Source organism: Colius striatus, chromosome 12, assembly GCF_028858725.1.
Source record: "Colius striatus isolate bColStr4 chromosome 12, bColStr4.1.hap1, whole genome shotgun sequence".
Taxonomy (NCBI): Eukaryota; Metazoa; Chordata; class Aves; order Coliiformes; family Coliidae; genus Colius; species Colius striatus.
Genome location: NC_084770.1, coordinates 24,072,448 through 24,096,904, shown reverse-complemented (window position 1 = coordinate 24,096,904; position 24,457 = coordinate 24,072,448). Strand labels below are relative to the sequence as shown.

The 24,457-nt window shown below is 39.9% G+C and overlaps 1 protein-coding gene across 1 annotated transcript in view; it reads right to left on the bottom strand.

The window, feature by feature from the left end:
* WWTR1 (WW domain containing transcription regulator 1) overlaps positions 1–24,079 on the bottom strand; it is a 48,943-nt gene extending 24,864 nt beyond the window's left edge. Inside the window, exon 1 of the mRNA XM_062006232.1 lies at positions 23,602–24,079. Coding sequence (XP_061862216.1) covers positions 23,602–23,993 — 392 coding nt within the window. The 5' untranslated portion in view covers positions 23,994–24,079. The remainder of the gene's footprint in view (positions 1–23,601) is intronic.
* Positions 24,080–24,457: the final 378 nt, after the last annotated feature.

The window sequence follows — 24,457 nt, the reverse complement described above, 5'->3', positions numbered from 1 at the left end:
AAGATAAGTGTCTCCATTACACGTGTATGAATCCAAAGAGGAGGGGGCCCACATTTTAAAGCTATCTTGCCTAATCTAGAATACTGAAGCTTCACTATGAAGTAGAGATAACTGCTATTTAGAAACGTAACAAACTTTTAAGACTTGTGTTCTGTATGATTCTTATTTGAGGAATACTCAAACGAGTGACAAGAAGTTCCAAACCACACATTCAAATTCTCACTTTCAAATTTTTCAGAAGACATCTTTGCACCTGCTATTATTATAAATCCTAGTATCAGAGCAGACTATTTCTCAACAAGGTCTTCATTCATAAATAAGCAGGGTAGGAAAGAAGAGACATGTATTTTAACTTCTATTTCTGCATAACAGATGAAACTGATGAGGGGTCTTCAGAGGCAAACGAGGTTTCGATGTTCCCACCGAAATCTGGGAAAGTTAAGTATTTACAATTAAAACGAGATACACTGAGTATCTTTTAAATATGACACAGAACACATTGATATAAATGCTGCTCCGAAGCACCCAAACCACAGCACTCACATCCATAAAATCCTATGATGCACAAGCTCAGTATGTGGTAAATTGTATCCTTACAGTGGCCCTTCATCAGAGAAAAATGAAAGCAAAGCTCAGATCCAAACAAGTTAGTATTTTACTAGGCCTTTTTGATTCTTTTCCACCTGTTTTACCTTGTCCTTTTGTTAAATGCTTCCTGTTTGGGTGTCTGCTTCCCACTTTGAAATGTCAATGTTCTTCAGAATTTTTGTGGCTGCTGTGTACTGCATTTTTTAACTGCTAGGCTCTAATCCTCGACTTCCACTGCTGCTTTGCCAAGTCAGCTCAGTTAGTTTAAATCAGCAAGCAGCAGTATGAAGTATACTAATTCTCTTTCTGCTTTTACCAACTCTGACAACAAATGTATCCCAGTAGATTCTATTTTCAGAACATTTTTTTTCCCTGGTATTAGGAAGTTCAGCTCTACTCATCTAAGAAAGTTTAGGGGTAACTGGGGAGAAAGCACTGATCTGACATACGTTATTCAGTAAACACATTCTCACCTGAAATGGCTCAAAGGTGGAGTCTGGCTAACCCTGTAGTACTTGCATGGGGTCCTTTATCAGGGCACATGGACCCAGAGACTGGATTTTGTGACCCAGCCACATCAAAGTAAAGCTGCTCTAGGGTCAGTGGGAAGCTGATGACTCATCAGGACGAACGGCTCTCATGTTCTGAGTCATTAATTGCTCCCAACAAGGCCACAGCTCACACTGCACTGGAGCATGTCCAGTCACCCGCTTCCGGCTACACCACTGCTAAACATTGGGAAATCTGTTTACATCTCTGCAAGCAGAGCCAAATCATTGCCCAACTTTTTCTCTTTGTCCCTCTGTTCTTTGTAAATAAAAAAGGGACAAAAAGGAAGCTTGTTTCAAGTAAGAATCCACTCACAGTCCTCTGACACTGCACGATGTGGCATATACACTGTTATGCAGATGCAAAGGCTTTTAAACTTTAGAAAGTTACCTTGGGGCCATAACATCCCAATTTACCATGTGAGCTTGCTCATAGTACTACATTGCAATGCCTGGTAAAACTACAGCCAGAGACAAGCTGCACAGTATTCCAATAGCCACTATCATGCAAGATCTAGCAGCAAACAAGAAATGGTATATAAGCTTTCAGACCACGCTCCGTGAAAGGAAAGACCATACAACCAATATTCTTGGTCATTAGAGAATTCAGAAAAACATCACTTGCACCTAAAGAAATCAAAGCTACTTAGTTCAGTCTTTGTGTACTAAAAAAAAGAAAAAGCCAGTAAGTCACAAGATTTCAACTGAACCCGCAGAAATCTACATAAACCTTTGATCTCGTTTCCCTCACACACTTCAAGATGATTTCCAGGGCTAGTGTCTGTTCCTAGGAAAGTGCAGTAGCGAAGGGTGAGACCCACCGTGTAAAGAAAAATGCAAATACTGGTTTGGGTAGAAAAGTAACTCACAAATGACTATTTTTGAAAGCTTACCAACCGCAATTACGTTTATCTGCACGTTTTGAAACCTCCAAACCTACAGTTTACTAGGAAAACACCAACAACTCCTGAAGAATCATAGCAGCATTGGTGTGACTGTAATGTCACCATAAATGGCTCACCTTAAGGTGTTTAGTTTGATCAAGCGTGGGGCCAGGAATCTCCGAGATGAAGAGGATCAAGGAAATGCTATATTTAAGCAATATTTTCCAGCAGCTTATGGCAGCTGTTGGGACCAGTGGGAGGACTGGCAGGGGGTGCCACAACAACTAGCAAAACTCTTCCTCATCAGCCTATCGCTCTTACCAGAGTCCCTGCCTCACATCTTGCCAAGGTCACCTTATACCAACATATATTGGTTTTGCAGCTATGGGGATGCCTTCAGCTATTGCTGTCATCTTTCTAATCCTGAAAGGAGGAGAAATTTACTGGTCATTAAAAAAAGTGAGCAGCATTTTATATTGTTTCTAGTAAAAAACCTGTACATGTGCTGTGTGCTCCCTTGGACAGTAAAAGAGCATTTGTGAGTGCTTCTTTGTAAGAATCCTCCATTAAGCACTCTTCTTCACTCTTAGCAAAATACTAATGAGCTATTGAATTCTCAACTTCAAGTAGCTTTAGTTTCAAAAGATGAACCTTTAGTAATGACATATTGCAATTTATAGCTACAAATATTCTATATTTATTTGCAGATAATTCTGGCTTCTCCGTGGCCACTATATGCACAGAAGAAGAGTGGGATGTGGTTCAGTAACTGTATGAGAATACACTGTTCTGTCTGTAGGATGTAGTGGGATTCTTCTTCCTTTGCCACGTATCTTTTCCCCTTCTCTCACCACGTATCTTTTCCCCTTCTCTCACCACAGACTGGAAAATTTCAGAAACCAAGCTCTGCTTCTCATCACACAAAAACGCTTTACAAAAACTACAGCATCTGCCACAATGAGGGAACTACCTTCCAAACAGCAGAAGAGACAGTCACTTCTCTTAGAAATTTCAAGCTTGAAGATCATGTAATAATTTCAGTGGGACAGCCCAATTTTTCTGGCTTGTCACTTGTTCACAGCTCTGTTAAATGCAAACTTAAGTGGAAATGGGAGTGAGTTAAATTATTATCTGAATCACGTCTTGACAGTGAGCACTCTGGCATGAGTCCACACGGAACATGTTCAGAGGAAAACATTGGCATGGGCAGCTTACAAACCAGACTGTGCAGGCAAAGCATCGACTGCATTAGTTTTGCAGTTACCTTAGGTTTTTATTTTGAATTACATTTACATCGCACACATAAAGGACTGTGAAAGTTTAATGCAATGAACCAAAATAATACACTCAGTGTTGGCTGCTTTTGGTCCTCTCATAGCTGTGCATTGTGATACCATTGTTAATCACATAATTACACACTATTTTTCCAGAGACTGCCTGCTTTACTTCCTAAGTGCATTTGATTATCCAAAGGCTCAGTTACTGACGTAGTGTTATATATTGTCTTTATCTAGCACACAGCTTCACCCCATGTTCACTGCAAAATTCTCAGACTCATCATCATCACAGGGCAAACTCAAAGATTTCCATTCAGTTTTGAAAGTTCACAAGACTGTCCCCATTTTACAGAACTGGAGTACAATGTATGTACAAGTGTATCCATGAACTTCAGGGAGCACTTTGAAACATCTAGGCCCTGACCATACAAAATAGGTATCGCTTTTGTGTTCAAAGCACAGAATCCAGCTACTTCAGCTATCCACTGTGAGCACCTGGCATATTTAGGAATCATGAGGGGAGTTGGTATAGGTCAAGGGGTTCTTCCTCTCAAACACACCCTTTCATGCACTTAAACAGATTTTTAAAAAATCCCATTATCATACATTGAGCACTAAAACAGATGAACAGAAGATGAAGGGGCAGAACCTTTCTTTAGGTTATCTTGTGAAGACACAGTAATTCACAGAAGAATTTTTAGAAAATAATGGGTAAAAATAGCATTCCCCACAGACAACATTTATTATATCCTTCTCTTGTAGCTTTATCACCTGTAGCCTCTAAAAACGAATATTATCTGTAGGACAAGTATTTCTCCATTAGTCTGACATTTTCCAACAACATATGAAAATAAAGTTCATAGGTCTGGTTCTTTTCCTGGTACTCAAAGAGATGTACTATTGCCCTTCCTTCTCATACACATAAGTGGAACAAACATTTACTTTCAGATGGATCCCATCTCCTGTAAGAAGATATGTGAGAAATAATCAGTTCTTTTTAAAAATCCATAGTGATGGTATCAGATAAGAACCTAGAAAAGATGAGTTGGACTATTGGTTTATGCATGGGTCACAAAGTACAGACATAAGTATTTGTCTGCAACTTGCCTACGTCCAAGGTCACGTTGCAGGCACATGGTACAGAGTGCTGGCAAACTTGACAAATGTGTAAGATGCTCCTTTCATGGGGCAATACTTCAAGGTAGAAAGATCAGACAGTTGCAGTACAATTCCTGCTATCTAGCACAGGTGACTTGACTAATATCAACGCTCCTTGATGTTTCCAAGCCTCTGGGGCAGACCATGGGACACCCAGGCTGTTGCAAATAAAACAAAAATCTATTTAAAGTCTGTTCTATTTTTCTGTGATTCTAAATTGCAAACACGAGGCAGTTTAAGGTCATAATGCAAACCCAGTAAATGGCATTAAAATAACCCAAGCAGGTAGCCCTGTGTTTCATGCCCACAGCACTGCTGAAGAGCGGTGGCCCACCGGGCAATGGCACCACCTCATTTATGCCCATCCCAGTAGCCATGCGATGGCAGGGTCAAACGAATGAACACTTCTTGAACCTAAAGAAGCAAATCTTGCTAATTATTTCATCTGGATTAACAGATTGATCTGAGTGATGCTGCAGCCCCATGACTGCTAGTCAAAAAAAAGCTTTGGAAACACAAGAACAGGGCCAAGCCATTCCTTCCAGCAGCACCTTGCAGCCAGGAGGCCTTCAACGATGAGGAGGCTGGGACAGTTTCAGTCTATTTCATAGGCAGCTGTGGTTTAGTGATTCCTGACAGAGGAGGAAGGAAAGGGAAAGATTAATGGAAATCTACAGTGAGATTTTAATTTTATACCAAAACCAGACATCAGTGAACAAAGACTTTACTCAAATTTTAGTATGAGGAACTTTTACGAGTTCCCTCTCTTACATGGAAGATATCTGCCCATCCTTAGGGCACTCTCAGAGCACTCACTGGCACTACAGAGCAAGCTAAGGTAGCTAGTTCACTCACAGCTGCTGCAAAGCACGCCGGGTGGCCCCTACCAACATCCTTGAAACAACTGGTGGGAGGCAGCCAGAACAGCTGCAAAGGATTATTTTCTGGCTTCAGCATTTTAATTATCTGCTGATATTATTCACTGTTAATCAGGAAAGCAAAAAAGTTTCCCTTATTCGCAGCCAAAATGATAATAATATTTTTCAGAAGATCATACACATGATATATACATACGAAAATACTTACTGAGCAGAAGAGCTTAAAGCTGCACGCTGTTGATTTCATTTACATTGTTCAACAATGGGAAAGAGTAAGATTTTATCATTTGTTGTATCACTAAAAGCACACAAACAAAAACTGGTATCTCTCAATCACGTTTCCTTTGGAAGTACAGAAATTAATAACTAACATTCAATAGTTCAACTATTCACTACTGTGGCAGGGTCAAGTGACAGACTGCAGTATTTCAACCTGCAGGTTTAGTTAATAAAATTCATGGCACTTGCTTTTTCAGACACTACTAGTGTTTCATGAAAGTTTCATGAAGCTTTAACAAGGAGACACAATGTAATTATTAAACGGAATGAACCCTGGACTTTGTTCTCCTACTGCATGTTCATCACAATTTCTAATCTTGATGCTGGAACATTACATAAGTATTTGAATATTTATTATCCTATGTTAAGTACTAATTACAGTAACTTCTTCAGCAAAAAGAGTTGCTCTTTTCCTGAATTAGTTTCAGCATTATTTGCTGCTGTGAAGAGAACTTGAAGAATGTCCCGCTAAGCCTCCCTGTAGCTGACTGATTCCATTGTTGGTACACGCAGAGGGCTTAAAAACCATTAAACTAGTTACACAAATGGAGACAAAGCACCCTTTGAGTTCTGTTGACAACTTAACCTTTAGAATTTGGAGGAAATCCCAATTCTTGAGAGAAAGAAAAAAGGACAGTGAAGAAAACTATTATATAGAACTTTCTCATAGGATTTTTGAACCTATACAATATATAATGGCATGAATGCATTTGTTTACTTGATGAGTGACATTCATATTTAAAGAGACATATTAATGATTCTATTAAAACCATGTTTATTATATTTTGGGGGAAAATCTAGTATTCTGAAGACAAAAATATTCCTTTGTGAGAAATATAAGACACTTTCAGATTAATGAAGTTACAGAAATTGTTAAATAGGTTACAGAATGAAAACTAATGATATCTCCTCCCTTTGAGCTAGGGGGCTACAATCAGGTTTCATTGTGAATGCCTCTATTTACCAATATAAAAGCCACGTGAATAGTGACCATATTAATGAATTACCAGGGTTTATATACATGAAATACAAAAAATAGTGCTGTCTTAACAAGAAAGGGAGAAGCAGCCCAATCTAACAAATATACCACCAAGCTGGCATTTCTAGACAAACTGTTATTATTTTAACACATTTTGCATTCCAGTAAAAATAAACAAAAGCAAAAAATCAGCTACACATATTCCTGTCATAGGGAAATAATCAAAATCTTCCCTGGACAAGAACAGATAGTAGGACAGACAAACAACCGAGGACAAAACACAACATAAAATCCCTACAAAGTCATAGAAGAATTCTCTTTCAAGTTGCATCCCACTGCATTGGCCAGAGGCAGAGATTTGGACTCACAATTCTCTTTGGTAGCCTAGACTTTTACCTCATGTTTTGCTTTCTGAGTCTGTCAAGAAAATGGACATTAATTTTTCCAGATCATTGTACATTTTGCATGTATACAAATGTTGGTTTTTCTAGTACTGGTACCCTTTAGACTAGAGAATAAATGGGATTGAATTCATTGTCATAACACCGATAAAACTTGTCTATTTATGCTATTTAGTAACAGTCATGTATTCTCTAATTTGAAGAGTAATTGTCAAGAGATCCAGATCACTGCAATATATTCAAGCACACTTCTGTAAAAGGGGGTTTTTTTTGCAGTAATAAATTACTTTCTACTTCAAATACAGGCATATCTGCAATCCTGTCTACCTGACAGTTTTTATGTCAGACAGGGACAAGTATTTCTTAAAAAGACAACAAAATGGTGTTACCAGTGTCTCCAGAATTCCTTTCCACAAAGGCACAGCAGTTGTTCTAACTTTTTCCTATGACAAGCTCTTTTTCCTGTTCTGCTTAGTCAGAATTTCCAAACGACAACAGGAATTCGCTGGAGGAATACATTTCCCAAACAGATGATTCTCCTTTACTGAAAAATGAGTGCTCTGCCTCAGATGACACAGATTTGTGTAAAGCAACTCCTGGTACTGCAACTGTCATTCAGAGAACATTCTCACAACCTCAGCTTTCAGGTCAGTACATTTACTAAGCTCCAAAGCAAGTCAAAATAGTTTCTTCTCTCTGAAACTATCAAGATATTTTAATACAAATGACAATGGCTACAGCACAACAGACATGTAGAGCCAAACAAGAGCCTAAAATGTATTTTTTGGTTTTCCTCAAAGTCTCAAATCCTTAATTCTTCAGACCACCTTCTTTCCATCTCATCAACACGACTTTAATGAGTTTGCCAAAATTACCCTGGCAAAAGCATCTTCATCTTCAATTTAGTTACGAAACAAGCAATTAAAAATCACATTTGGGCAACAAGCTTCATTCATTATATCATGTACCTAATTAGTCACATGCATAAAGGTACTTTGGATGTATATTTAATCTACCAGAATAGTGGACATGTGATAGCAGGAATTATTTCCAATTTCAAACGCCTCAAATCTCTCATTATTTTAGAAAACTATTTTTTGTTCTGCAAAAATTTTAGGAACAACTTTGTGTCTGTTAACTTCAAGTGTTGAAGTTCTAGCAGCTTGCCAGTGTTGAAATGCATCACACTTCTATTTTGCAGATTTATTTAATGAAATAAGCAGACACTGAAAAAAGGGCAGACCATGGTTGCATAACAAGAGTGCCTGCTGTTTGTGGATGGAAATCTGTTTATTTTGCTGGGAATAATGCTTGTGCAAAAGCATGGAATTGCTTAGAGAGAGAGAAGACAGAATCTGTGCTTCATGCTGCTTACTTAACTACCACACTCCATTTTTCAGTCCTTGCTCTCCTTTCAGTGCTACATGGTGTAGAATAAGAAGCATTCTTTCAAACCTATGTCCCTGGAGTATAATAAACACTTCTAAATGTCTTTTATACTGTGTATTATCTCTATAAGGATGTGGATGTGTGGTTACTTCAAAGAGCTGTACTGGCAAGGCACTTTTGCAAGGTTTGAGAGCCCTGCCCTCCTACACCCAGCCCTGTACTAACCAGCCTGCTCGTCAGTGGTAACTACACACAGATAACATCCTTGCAGACATCATAGCCAAAAGAGTGGAGGATCCACACATATTTAACAAGTAAAAATCCATTATGTACTCCTGATATTCAAAAAACACACTCAGTTTTGGACCTGAAGAAACATCTGCTGGATTCTATGAAAATAATAACAAAAACCTCTCATCAACATCACCTCTATTATTTCATTTATTATTACCCCATTTATGGAGTTCCCTCAGAATATGGGAAAATTTCAAAGGGTTCAGTCTCTTATGTGGCATACGCATACAGGTGAAATTCTGCCACTTCTAGTGAATTGACTCACAACAAACAAACTATAAGTTGGTCAAATTTCTCACAGTATCTGTTTTTATTACTCCCTTGCTTTTTATTTTGAACATCAGCTTAGAAAATTTTAAAAAGTTTAACAAGGAAACGTTTTTCTTCATAGTCATCACTGCCTCCTGCTCATACACCTTCAATTCACAGGTCAGTACACCTCACTCTACTACACAAAAATGGAATCAAGTTAGAAATAATTTTGTCAGGAGTTTCTTACAGAATTTTGACACTCAAAGTATTGATTCCAGCTCTTCAAAAAGTTTTAGTAGATAAAGGCTGAGGGTGTCCTATTTCTTTTTTCTTTCTTTCTTTATGATTCATGGTGGAGGTGATTAGCTAGCAGATTAATTTTTCTTGGATGCTATTTCTACTTTCCATATGATAAACTGTTTAGGTCCCATGGAAGAAAAGGCAGTACAAATAACCATACTAATCACTGCAGTTCTGAAAGCGAGCCTTTTACAATCTCAAACTACTGTGTATCCAGGAAATCCTGCCAGACAGTCACTGTTTGCAAATAGTTGGGAAATGTGATCGTTTGCCATGAAAAACAGATGAAAAGCAGGATCTGGTTAAAAGATCAAGTCATTGACCAAACAAAACCTTTCCAAAATAAAGAAACAATGTCTGGTAGCTGACAGTTGACCTCGGCTGAGGAAGGGTGACAGTCTTACACTGGGGCTTTCTGGATGTAATTTGAGGATTTTAAAGAGGGGCTAGAATTTCTAATAAAATTTAGCTGAAGGTAAGGAACTGCTGTCACTCCTGTCACTGTACGAATCCAATCAAATGTAGTCTATTTGAAAGGAAAACCCTTTCAAAAACTTAAGGACAAGTGTGGACAAGCAAGACTTCCCTTAAGCTGAGGATGATGTGTAAAAATATCAGACATTTTGACAATGAAGGTGCATCTCACCGGTTTACAATGGGGTGCACTGTTCAATGCAAAGTGCATGCTTTTTGAGGCTTACTGGTATGAGAAGTTCTGCATGCTTCAAACAAACATACTCTGCTGTATTCTAAAGGAATAAGGCCATAACATTGAAACAGCACATAGTAACTACATTATTAGCAGTTTAGATGCCGGCCCAAAGCCTATTTAGAGAGTGACTGAGCAGGTAATGTTTAAACCATGCATTAAACTTGGCTAAGAAATACAATTTCAGGGCAGAGAGACTAGAAAGAAGCTTGCTATGCTAAGAGAGATGTGACTATATTTTAAATATTGGAATCTCACACCATAGCTACAAAAAATTCTGACAATGACTGGAAAAAGATTTTAAAAGTAGTGTCATAAAATGCTGTAAAATTTCCAAGTAAACCATTTAAAATCTAGTATCTAAAGTCTGTTCTTTTAAACCTTGTAGGAATGTAATTTAGACCATCTTCTTACCTTGAAAACAATCTCTCTATGTTTCAGTTGGACTTCTTATTAAATAAATGTAGATTTCATCATGGAAGCATTGAATATCCTGAGTTGGAAGGGATCCATGAAAATCAAGGTTTTTTAACAGTCACAAACAAAAACGACTAACCTCTCTTGTAATTTGCTTACATGAAAAAAACTTAACCCTCAAAGGCTTTTTGCAAACCTTTAGTTTAAACTCTGGAGGGAAGCTGTAAAGCACACAACTACTCACTTAAAGTTGGATCATACTTTCCATCTCATTGCAGTAAACTCAGCTTTAAATCTCTTATTGGCTTAACCCTGCCTTCAGTGCCTGGTGAATGCTCCCCTCCCCGCAAAAAAACAAACCAGGAGAGCACACAGCTGTATGTCATAATTTCTAATATGTGCTAATTTAAAAGATGGAATGTTTACAGGCCTTCTTAATTTTCATTATTTCTATTCAAAAGCAGCTGTCTTTTAGCCAGAGAGCTCTCAGTTAAAAAGCCCTTATGGGTCAGTAATTTTACAACACTTACAGAATTTAAATGGGAAAGACAACAACATGGTCATGATGTGGATGATTAATCTCCAGGTCAGCAATTCAAGCTGTTAACTTGCTACTGAAGCACTCTGGTTCTTATTATTTTTAATTAAAGCACTACAGTAGCCTATATTTTGAGAATTTTCAAGTTTTCTGCACCCAAAAGTAGCATGACGTGTAGCCTTACAACCTGCAAGCACACTTCCAAGGTGATGCACGCTCCAAGCCCACGGTCAGCTATAAAACCCTCCACATTCCTCAAATAGAGCATGTTTTCCTATGATGTACCTCTTATCATGCTATTTACTGAATACATTTAGGAAATTGACCATAAGAGTCCCCTTTCAGTAGCCTAAATCAACTACATTAATAGTGTCAGTTCCATCTTATCGAGCACTTTGCATATACTAAAATAAGGATTACTGTTCTGACAGAGAGAGATACTCCAAAACACAAACTACACATTTGTTGCTTGTATCCTTCTTGTGTTTGTGTATATTTGTGTTTATGTGTTCCACCTCTGAAATAATTCCACTGGAAATCTGAAGAAGAATAAGAAATGCCATAAAAGTCAAATTTTGTGGCAAGAACTACAGCATGCGAAACAATTCTTGTGTCTCATAACAAGACAGAATTCAGGAGGGGAAAAAAAGGCAACTACATTCTAGCCATTGTTGAAAAGGAGTTATCTAACAATATGCTGTGGCTGGGTAAGACAAATGGAGGCATCAGTGAACAAAATCAGCTTATTCATCATGTCAATAGAGTTATTTTAATTAACACAAAAGCCAAGTACATCTGGTGAAAGTCCCAGCTAAGAGGTCTCCGTGCTGGGACAGCTACTGAACACATCCATCACAGATCTCCTTACTTCAGCCGTTTGCAGGAAAAAATAATCATTATTGTCAGTACTAAAAATAGAAAGTCCAAAGGGAAAAACCTTGAAAAGTAAACTTTTGCCTCATCCTGGTAAGTGTTCAGCATTTAAAACAAACTGTTGCTTGCAGAGGTTACAGAGTTTGTCACCTCTCAGGTCATTAATGACAACCTAAACTTAGAAACATTTACTGCTTTTGAGAGCCTTGTTTCGATAACTGAGGAAAACTTGCAAGATCAGATAGTAAGAAATTTAAATAAACGCTTGAAACAATATTTGGATTGTTTAAAAAATACAATACTCTGATTAATTCTCTGTATCTAAAGGAGAAAAATTTTCACACGATCCATAAAACTGATAAACCATGAAGACAGAACAAAGGTATCACAGCTTGCAAAACAATTTTTTTTTAAGCCAGACATAAAGCAATGCATAAAATGCATTGTGGGTGGCATCTCCCATACTACAGCACGTCAGCTTTTTCTCAGGGAACCAACAGGCTGGAATAGGGAATACAAATTCTCCAGGGGCATTCCTGACTTTCACACTATCCCCTCACTACTTTGCCATGGGGACCAAAATGCAACCACAGTCACTGGATACCAACTAAGAGGCAAACTGTTCTGTCAAGAGTGAAAAAAGGTACTCTGAGAACAAAATCCCACAAGTGAATGACTATGGTTCTCCATATCTACTCAGGATCTGCTTGGTTTGAAGTATGGTCATATGGTTCTTCTTGAGTACAGACACAAGAGAAGAATGAACCCATTATCCTGAATTTAAAGTTCTGGCACTGTCTCTTTGAGAAGTCAAGAGAAGAATTCTATCCATTCAGCTTCATTGAAAGACATATTCTCACCAACTCTTACTCTCCAAGCATGAGCTGCAGCATACACCAGAGGAGCCTTGACACAGGCCCTGCTGTCCCCAGCCACTCGGGCACCTGCTCAGCAAGGCACTGTCATCCTGAGACCTTTGCATACCAGATGCAGGCAGCCCAGCTGCCTCATCTACCAGCCTTTAGTCATCATGAGACCCGGGAGAAACAGGCAGCTGAACATTTATGCTGCAGTCAGAAGCCTCTCTTCAACAGGACCGCACTCTGAACAGAGCACCATCGGGTCTAGTGATCTCCTGCTGCTGCCTTGCACTGCAGCCTGCCCCAATCACATCACTGTCACAGACAAACCCCTGACAGGGAACAATGAATGTCTTTCAAGTCTTACATTTCATACCTCTATGAAGCAGGGAGGTCTGTTGTCTCTGCTTCTGGATTCTGGTTCAAAGTAATTCCCACTCACAAGAGGAATCCATCTCAAGTATGGATTTGTGAGATCGAAATTTCCACTTGGAGCAGCAACAAATCACTGTAACCATCGTCTATCCCATTTTGCAAAGCACTTTTTCCAAAATATATCTTTTGTTATGCCAGGAAATTATCTAAGTTTTGCTATACTTCTTTGAGACTGTAGAGGTGATAAAGATGTTTGTAAAAGCTATGAAAACAGCTAAGTTTGTACCTTCCCATTATACCACCTAGTCTTTTTCTGCTGACTTATAAAAACAGTCATAGAAAAACAAGTCCAACAGCACTTTTCAAACAAAAATGTCCTACGACATTGGTAAATAAAAATTAAAACCAAGATCCCCAAACCCTCAAGTGAACTATTAATTCACAATTAAAAATTCTCCAATTAGGTATGTCTGAGTGTGACACTGAAAAAAAAAATCAACTGTCATCTGCTGTCTCTTGACTTCCCAGAGAACCTTATTTTCCCTTTCCAGACATAAATTAAAACAAAGAATAATAACAAGCGTTCCTAAAGTGGGAAAACAGAAAGAATTTTGGATGGTGACTTTCAGCAGAAGCCCTACTACAACTGATCACATCCACAATCTTTGTACCAACAACTGTCTACAGAGGCCTTCAGGAGGCTATCACAGGATAACTTTGAAACTGAGCTTTTTATATTCCTAATGTATTTTTGAAGGAATTTAGAGTAAAATATATTTTAAAAAAATAAACATACACAGAAAAATTAAAAGACTTGTGAAATCAGAAGCTTCAGAAATTTTCACAAATAGCTGCTTTTTTCAGTGGAATTTTGCCTTTTTTTCTTTTAGTATGATGACTGATTCAATATTTTTCTGCTTTCAAGTTTGGTGTAACTTTAAAATGATGCTTTTTTAACCCTAGGAATCTCATAAATTGAAGCCACAATCCTCTTTTATAACATACATATTTTTGCTCACTAATCTCAGTGCTGAATCCCTGGCAAAACTTAATTTCTCCTAAATATCAAACCTTTCATGTTCCACTTTCAACAAGTTGTAAACAGTCTCACTAGAAATCTCTTTAGTTATTTTATTTCATATTGTCCATTCTCTTGCAGTGGTATAATTTCATTGATTCTCCACTGCCATAAAACCTTTCAGTAACAGATAAAAATCAAAATACTAAATATAAAACATGAATGAAGAAGCAGAACCCTCTGCTATCTCTTAATAAAAATGAGTTTTGTCTAAAATTATAATCTGCCATTTGGGTGACGTGTCAGGGTTGAGAGACAGTGATGGCAACATCTGTGAAAAGGTCATCCCATGACTGGATAAGTCTTCATTAAAGGAATGGCTGTCAAAAAATTATACTATGCATATCCTCTGCAGCCTGAAGAGATGGTAGGAATCACTGGCATCACTACACTCCTCCTGCTACCAAGACTGCCATGTCAGTTAGAGAAGTTGTCAATTGCATACACACACCATTTATTCAACATTAAAATTTGGTTCACAGCTTTCATATTATCTTTACACCACGTCATATCCTCACTTTTGACATACATCTATGCAATTAAGCCACGTACATTTGCAAAAAACATTTTTTCCCCTTACCTCTCATGACAAAGGCACCTACATCTCTGTTTATACATACACAGTAGAATGAGCAAAATTACAAACATGACAACGAAAATGTAGTATCAAACCCAAACGTGAAACAAAATAGCCCTTCTGTGAATAACTCCCAGACTAAATTCTGCTCTTGTAAGCTCAATTATTGTGACCTTTTACTATATTCCCCACAAAGCTGTACAATCATGACCATCCAGTGCAGGCTGTACTCATTCAGATTCAAAGCCTGCTCTGCTTGAGTCTCCAAATACCTAATCTAGGTAAAAATTGGACTGGCAGAAGGCTGCAGTGAAGTGTATCCACATACAGCAACCTCCAAAAAAAATCATCCAGAATGGACGTTAAGATTAGAAAAATTACTTTGTTCAAACTATCCAGGGAAACAGACAAACCAAAGCTTTTGGAGCGTAGTGCTTTACTTACATTATTTTATATTACAAAAGCAATAATTACTTTTATTTCTGAAGTTTTGGAAGATACCACATTTTGAGAAAACTCTGAGAGATGCTGATCAGTTCTTACAATGCATATGCCCCATGTTGTCAATATCACTCCAGACACTTCTGAATTTCACGCTAGTGCCTTGATCCATAACATGCTATCTCACAGGAGCTACTAGAAAGTGCAAAGACATGTTATTCTAGTTTTACATAGCACAAACGAAGGCACAGAGAGATTACAAGACTTCCTAAGAGTCTCGCTCTGCAGCACAACAGGAACCGCACTGCTGTTTCCTCCAACCTAGGTCAGCTTCCCAACAACTGGTGCTTCCTCCATCTCTGATGGTGCTGTATTTAGGGGCTTCATAGTGAAGCCTGAGGAAACATGTCAATCTGATACCCTTAAAACAATTTTAAATAAACCTTTAAAAACTGAAAAAAACCCAAACCCACATAGAATAGAATGCTTGTGGCCGTAAAGAACCTCACATAAACAGAAAACTTACAGTTCAAATACTATGTCTGATTTCAGAAACACAATACACTCCAATGCAGCTTTTAGGCATTTGCTGAGAGAAGAGCATTCCTTCATTTTGTGATGCTTACATCACTGCTCACCAATCAATCACTGAAAAAATAGAAACACAGAACATTTAACAAAAAAACACCAACAGTAAATAGACCAGGAAAATTGATCACAGGTGAGAAAGATTCAATTGTGGTAAAGAAAAAAACCTCAAATGTACTGAGGAAGTGTCTTCACAAACCAGAAAGACTTAGAATTCTGAACCCAAGAAGGATTAGAATAGATCAATACCACTGAACAAAAAAGGAGCATTCTGACCAAGTAAACAACGAGGAGCCAGCAGACACTGGGGTAGTTTATGGGCAGACAAACAAGTTACTGCAGGAAAAGCTGTGTCTGCAGCTCTACTGTTGCTGTGCTTAGGCTTTAATTGTCTATGTGCATGCCAGTAGCTGTGAGAAAATGGAAGGGAGATAACTCCCCTTTCACACCTCCCCGTATATTGTAGCAATTTGTGGTGACTCCAAGCAATTGTTTGGGTTTTAACACAACATAGTCTGTTGAGTTCTCTGAGCACGCCTGTCTTTGTCTCTTCAGTGCAGCTCCAGTCACATCTGCCTTAAATATAGTCATAAGTGGGGAAATACTGCATCACAATGCAATGTTCTCAAGTTTTATTTCGTGAAGAGTTCATTCAGCAGTGACACTCATATTCATGCTAGGTCTGGACTTGGATTTAATCACTGTAAAAAAATTGCCCCAAAGAAACCTACCTCCACCTCAGCCCATGCCCATCTGTCTCTCTTGTGGAAAATGCCACAAGTCTGTCTGTTGAAATTCAGCACACATGACGTTTCCTTTGGATTTAATTGCTTCCATACAATTTATCTTTGCTAGTCACGCAAGGCCCCAGAGCACTAAATATACTGCTACAAAGAAGCTCTTGTACTGTAATTCAAGAGATAGAACTATCGGTAAAACTAATTTTCAACTTCATCCAAAGCATGCAAACAAGTAAAAAATCCAGCCACTGACTCTTCCAATACAATCTGAAGGAGTGAACAGGAAAAAGCTGGAAAGGACAGACTTTATCAATTCTGTGTTGCCAAGTCTGTTCAAAGACAGACACAGCCATCAACTTAAGAGGCAGATGGTTGTGTGTAACCATCATCTTTTTACCAGTTATGGAGTAAAGATGGTCAGGCAGATCATCTTTTAACACGCCGAACACACACTCGCAAAAATAACAAAAACAAACCTACTGCTAATTTTTCTTTCTTTGAGTAATCCAAGTACCATTAGCACAGCCAAAACCCTTTCAGACAGTCCCAGAAAATAATTTTCATGGTAGCATTCTTAATTATCACCTGTATCTATTCTAGACACATCTTTCTAAAGATATCCTAACCATATTCTTCTCTAATGATTAATCCATAAAGCCATTGTATTCTCAGCTCATATCATGAGACAGATGCATGATAGTTGTCCTCAATTAATGCACAAATACTCCTGGACTTCGGGTTTAACACTTAGACTAAAGGAATAATTAAAGACAAATTTCATTAAACCAACACAATTCTCTGCATAAACATTATTCATCTACCGTCTTAGAAGTGTGCATCAGTCCATTACATCTGATTTTATATCAACACACTAGTGCATATAGCAGAGTTGTCCTTGATTTCCTTAAACCATTCAGCAGTGCACACAAGTAACTGTTAGTTAACTAGTACACTTCCATGCAACTTTTTTGTCTAGACAGAATTTTACAATAAGTTTCTTAAATACTTCCTCAAAGGAAATGCTTCTTGGTAAAACTTCTACAGTCACTGTAGCCTTGCTTAAAGCTTTCTTTACTGACACTTTACAGCTAAGTAAAAAACGTAGCTTGTATCCTAACTCAGAAAACCCAACAAGAGAGGGAACCAGATCACATCCTCTAAATCAAACATGTCCTCAAAGTAATTTTGTTCCAGATCTGCTTTCATCCTTGGGTTTTATCAAGTGCCACATTTTAAGTGCCAAATTTACTACCAAATTTTATTAAGCACCACAGGTGACATGATTATAGATTCTAAAAAATAGTTTATTGATCATGAAAATACACTGTCTTGGTCCAGAAAATGAATAATTATTAGCTTTCATTGAAAACTGTGTAGCTGTTCCTGCTACCAAATTCAGAGGGGAAAATGTAGCTCGTAGATCCTTGGTGGGTTTTTTTTAAAGTTTTTAAGAGTGAATCCAACAGCAGTGTAGAAATCAGCTTAAGTTTTCATCTATGCTTTATAAATTTACATCAAAATAAGTTATTTCTCTACCCAGGTCAATATGTCCCCCACTGAAACAGTCTGATCTTAATGTAATCTACTCCAAATATTTATCATTGTCAATAGGAAGAAATTTCCACAAAGAAACATGAATCTCTTTTTTTCACCTCACTGTAATTTGCAAGCTTAAGCCTATCAGACCTTTCTGTTACTACTCAAAGCAGACTTCGTTGAATAGCCCATTTACAATCAGCATAAATAAACATGATCCATGGCTCTGGCTGCAACAGATCTGTAGCATCAGTCCATAGTGCCATAACTTAGAACACTGTGTTCTGCTCTCTTCACCAGCTCTCTTCCATCAAGATCTAAACCAGATACCTACCAGTCAGCAAGACAGAACCCAGCTCCGAACAGGAACATCCAAAGACCTTAGAAATAGCTGATTTCTGCTATAAGGCCATTGTTATTGTATGTCAAGTTGCAGGCTTGACATATTCATGTGCCCTTGGCAAGAAACAGAGTTACCTCTAAAAAAACCTAAAAATATTTTCTGACGTTCTGATTTTTTTTTAAAATGTGTATTAAATTACACAACTCTTACCACAAACTACTAGGCCACCGGTGTCTCACCATTTAGTTTGAAAGTGTGAAGTTTTAAAGCAGTGGAAGAGGCTGCCCAGTGAGGTTGGGAGTGCCTCACCACTGGAAGAGACCAAGGCCAAGCTGGATGTGCTTTGAACAGCCTGACCTAGTGCAATGTGGAGGATGCAATGTGTCCATTTAAAGGTCTCTTCCTTCTCAAATCATTCTGCGATTCTATGAAAATTAATCTGACGATAGTATTTGTAAACCTCTGTTGGCAAATAAATGCATAAACTTAGGTCTTTCTTAGGCAGCAGATATACTGTGTTTAAATGGACTTGTAAGAGAGACCTCTAAATTATGAAATTAACAGTCTTCAAAGTCAAAACAATCAGTGTAGCCTTTCAGGCAATCACACTATCTCCACTGTTTGCTCTGTGTGAACATTCCCATCAAGGTAGACATTCATATCAAGCTGGATACAACTGTAAGAATTTACTCATTATTTAGCAGAAAAAAAAATATATAAATCAAAAAGGTACCTAAAAACTACCAGGAAACAGCATTTTCTTCATATCACGGTAAAAGAAAATATTTTAACTTTGTATGCAGATAACTAAGAAATATTTACTTTCATAGTTTGTCAGTGTTTAGCATTTAATGCATTTGTCAAGTACAGCAATTAAGTTCATACAGAAGTATCTGAAATAAGGTTGCATTCTGTACATACATAGTAAACTGAGAAACTTTTGAAGTTGTGATAACTGAAATACAGTTCTAACTGCAGCCATAGCTTTGTAATGGTAATGAAGCAGAACAGCCTGCAAAGTATGGAACAGCAGGGACATGGACTAGGGTCTAGCCTTGTATTAGTAGGTCCCAATAGTAACTTTCAATATCAATAATTCTTGAATAAAACTTAAATACTCGTGTGATTACTGATTGTGTTGTATTTACACATCTGATTTTGGAAGCATATTCAAATTTATCTATGTAACTGTTCCTTGCCAGAAGTTTAGACAATATTTAGATAATATTGTACTGAAATAAAACAGGTCTTCCTGAACAACCTATACAGTCAATTTCTTTAATTCTTATTCTGTCCACAGAATAGGGAGAAACACCCTATTGCAATAAACTAGCACACTAAAATAACTCTCTGTTTTGAGAGACAGCTTTGAAATTCCACTATTATTCTTGCTTATAGACAGTAACAGAGAACATTACATCAAGAGACTAGAACAATTTCTTTCTAATCCTAAAATTATTTTACCTATTTTTCTATTCCATATTTCCACTTGTAGGAATCAAATGACCTGTGTATGCCTGAGGAGTTCATGTTCTGATCCTCTCTCCTACTTGATCACATCAGAGGTCCCTTAGACAAAGCCCAATCTCTTGGATTCTGTCAAAGTGAGATCTGGCACAATCTCAGAATCAAGAGGCTGAAATTACTCCACACATCACAAGGGGAACAAAAGAAATTCCTTAAAGCGTGGAATAAATGCTCCAAAAGCCATGTGCTTTTTGAAAATGTCCCTTTGCAATGTATGACATCAAAAACAGTGAGCATACACGGCCGCTTTGCACCATATTTCTACAGGGACCAAAGAAAGCCACACTGCTGTAAGGCCCACCTTACAGGGCACACCCCTCATCCATGAGTAAATGTGGTCACAACTGCAGAAGTGTCACACAAAGGTGTTGTGTTTGCCACATCTTTATCAGAACTTTGCAGAGTAACTGTCTCTTGCATTGCCCATCTCCTCCCCCATGTCTAGTTGTGCAACTGCATTCCTGAGGTGGATAAGTAACTCTTTTATGAGTACTGTACAGCACCAAGCACTGTATCAATAGAAAACAATTAAAATCCCTACAGAATTAACACAAATTCCCTTACAGGGAAAGGCTATATTTGGAAATTATTTGAGCACTTCCACTGTCTTAGTATTCCTTGTTTTGGCATTTTCAGGAAAAAAAAGTATTTTTCATAGTATTTACATCACTTTTTTTTCTCCTGATGAACATCCTCAGTAATGTAAAACTGGTCCTGTATTTTAAGTCAAGCTTCTCCACCAACAGACATCAGTAGGAAAAGATCTGAACAAGTCAAGTAAATCAGGTATTGACAGTAATTAGCGTTCTTTCCCCTTGAACAGGATTTACAGCAAACACGTCCTGATTTGGCAAAAGCTCACTGTAACATCAAAAAACACATGCTGTGTTAAAGGGAACAGCAGCAACAGTTTCACCAATCTGTATAATGCAAAGGCTGTGTTCTCTGTGTTCTGTTTCCTTTCTGAAACAAAATCAGAGCCTGACCGAGAAGCATTGCACACAGTGAGGAAACATTGAAAATCTTAGTCTTCCCTTGAACTGTGAGGCTGTACCACCTAAAAACAAATCAGTGGAAAGTAATACTTGAAAAATTCTTTCTACAGAACATGTGTACACAGCTCAGCATGTGAATTGATATGCAACTGATATTCCCACTTACCAGCCTAAGAGCCAAGAATGGCGGTTTGCCTCTCTTTCCCTTTATCAGAAATAAATCACACTTATTTATTTTCCACACATGCACCCGAAGAAAAATGCTTTAGATAACGCTGCTGTAAGTGGGTGCTCATTAGTCTGTTTTCCACCCCCCACTCCTGTGGTTTGGTATTTAATTGCAGGGTGGAGTGGTCCCCAGGCTACTTAAGTTTCTTCCAGTCACAGCCAGAAAATTTCTGCAGGAACGGACATGCAGGAGTGTGATTGCTTCAAGTTATAGCTGGTTCCCAGTCAACAAGGTTAACTCACTGGAAGTCCTGTCACTGCATTTGTTTAATAACTCTTGAAAATACGTTTAAATTCAACAAATGGCATTCTACACTTCAACAGACAATAAAAGGCTTTAACAGGATCTAATTTGGCTATTTGCTCTTAATTTACTTCTCAATTTTCTTTTGCTAAGGACTATAAACAAATCTATATTATTAAGCTAGAAAGAAATAGTACTTTTTTTTTTTTAATGTAGGAAAATGTAGCCTTGTATGCCTGCTTTGACCAAACAAGATTTTCAAGAACATCATCTGATTGAACCTACATATTATTGCACACAGTTTTAAACTACACTTTCCATAAACAATCTTAAATATCTGCAGAAAATTCCAGTTTCACCTGAAAAAAAATACACTACTTGCGAAATACTGTAATTTATATGGGATTATGTTATAGCTAAGTATTACTCCCCAAAGCATTGAGGTATAAAGAAATACATTATAGGTAGAAATGCATTCTTCCAAATATTTTTTATGGAAATGAGAAAAGTTCTATTGGATAAGTAAAACTGGGAAAGTGAAACAAAAGACTAACCTAGGTGATAAATTGCATACACAATGAAAACTTCACTTTATATTTTTTAAAGGACGTTGTTAATCAGCTGTTAAACACTGTGGGGTTCTATCTGAAAACACCTGCTAGCCAAGCCCTAGCAATAACTTATATAAAATACTTATTTATTAATGATCTGTTACAGTGTTTATATCAGTCAATGGCTTGTTCTCTGTCCTGTTCTATTGAGAGAAATGTATGCAAAGTGCAGAGCAAAAAGATCTTCTTGTTCAGGTAAACACAACAGATTAATAAAAAAACCTCCTAATTTGGACCCTGGCACATGTTCACCTGGTGTTACAGTCCACACACAGTAACATACAGAATGGCAGAACGAAAGCAAACCTTGTTTCATGCTTTCCAAGTAGCCCAGAGTATGACAAGAGGCAAAAATCTGAACTCTGTACAGAGTAATTTGAAGATTGGTCTCTTGAGTAAACCTTTGGAGATTCCAGAGCCACAAGGCAAATAAGTAATTACAGAATCACGCATATTATGTATTTATTTTTTCCTAACAGTTAACATTCCTGATCTTTCCCCAGTCTCATCACGCATTGCCTATATCCTATGATGGCTGAATAAACACACACACACGCGCGCGGTTGAACATGAACTCAAGATGCTACCTGCTCTCCTGACTGAGAAGGCTGCAGTAAACAAGTAAATGATCTCCCGTAATCCCAAAACTTTTGACTCCCCCAATATCCTTAGGCAGATGTTTCATCAGTAAATGTTTTATTTCATTAGGAAACACTTTGCCACTGCATATTTACCAGCTTAATACAATGCCGCTTCGTAATGAATCTGGAACACAGATACAGAACCTATAGTGAACTGCTGTTTCACCATATATTAAAATCATTACATGTTTGCTGGCCTATTAAACCCTTTGAACCAAATCCCAAACGTCAGAAATAAAACTCTGGCCAAAGTTACTGGCCAGGAGGGACAGGCAGTCATGTTACCACACTCCTAAAAATCTGTCACTAAAATAAGGAAGCCTCCTCCTGTGCCCCTAAAGATATGGATGCTATAAATATAATCCACACCACTTGCACTGCAGCAGTGCATTCCATCAGGGAAAAGCCACACATGATACCAACAGGGTGGTTTCACAGCCAAAGCTTGGACTACAGACCCGTGCGCCCGGGTGATGCAGTTCCCCCATCCATAGCCTGCTTCATCTCCAATAGGCCACAGACACAGAGTGTCCCGTCCTATATTCTGGAAAATGCCCTGAACAACCGCTATTACCATTATTTTTTAAAAAATAGTATCTGAGCCTCCAATCAGCAGGAAAGAAATACGAGAACGGGCTGCTCACAGGTAGGGCTTTTCCCCCGGCACTGGAAGCAGCCCTCCAGCCTGCGCCCCGCTTCACCTCCATCATCTTCCTCTGCCACTGGTGAAGCGGGAGTCTCCTCGCATCCACCTCAGCCTTGGAGCTCTTCGCCCCCGCGCACCCTCCGCCCACCCCGCTGCTCCCACATCGCTCACCCCGCGCGTTCTCCCCTCACGGCGCAGCTCTCGGCCGGCCGGCCCGGCGACCCGCTCCCACCCCAGCCTGGCTCCTCTGAGCCGACCCCGTGAAACTCGGCTAACCCTCCCCCGGTGTGGACTGGGCCGTGGCAGCCCGCCCGCCGACCCGGCACCCCGCACCCGTCGCGGGGCTGCAGCCGCCGCCGAGCTCCAGCCGCGCTCCGAGGCAGCGCCGGCGCCTCCGCGCCACTCACTTGAGGAAGTACCGCTGTCCCGTGTGCGTGAGCGCCATCTCCCAGCCGGGCGGCAGCGGCAGCTCGTCCGTCACGTCGTAGGAGCGCTGGCGGAGGTGCGCGTGCTGCGGCGCCGCGCCCGAGCCCACGAGCGAGGCGGGCGAGGAGTGCGAGCGGACGTGCTGCGCGGCGACGGGCCGCGGCGGGGGGCCGCCCGAGTCCGTGCTCGACTGCCGCGAGTGCGAGCCCGAGTCGGGCTCCTTGAAGAAGGACTCGGGCAGGATCTTCTTCCTCCAGGAGCTGGGCTTGGGGTTCATCACCGCGTTGAAGAGCGCCTCCAGCTCCGTGTCCAGATCCTGCGTTACGTGGATCACCTGCTGCCCCGGCGGCGGAGGCGCGGGAGCGGGGTTCATTTTTCAGCCGTCGGCGCCGACGGCGGGCGCAGACGGCCCCGCGGGCAGGAAGTCGCCGGGGCCGGCCCAGTTGCTGGTCGCCGCCGCCGAGGACGTGCCCTTCGGAGCCGGCCGGGCGGCTCTCCGGGCTCAGCGCCGCGCTGCCGCAGCGGGCGGGCGGCGGGACGGGCAGCGCGGGCACTGCCTCGGCACCCCCGCCAGCAGGGTCGGTGTCGCGGGCCGCCGGCGGAGGGGCGGGCGGGTCAGCCCCCGGGCCGGGCCGCGGCGGGCTGCGGCGGGATGAGGGCAGCGCCAGCCCCTCCTGCCCGCCCCTCGGCGGCCCGGGCCCGGCCCCCGCCCCGCCCCGCCCGCAGTTATGCAACTGCCGCGCAAAGTTTGGTACTCGGAGCTGTGGGACGGGGGCGGCCTGGCCTTGCGGCAGGGGAACCCTGCGGATGGCGGGGCTGTGGGCAGGGCCCACCGGG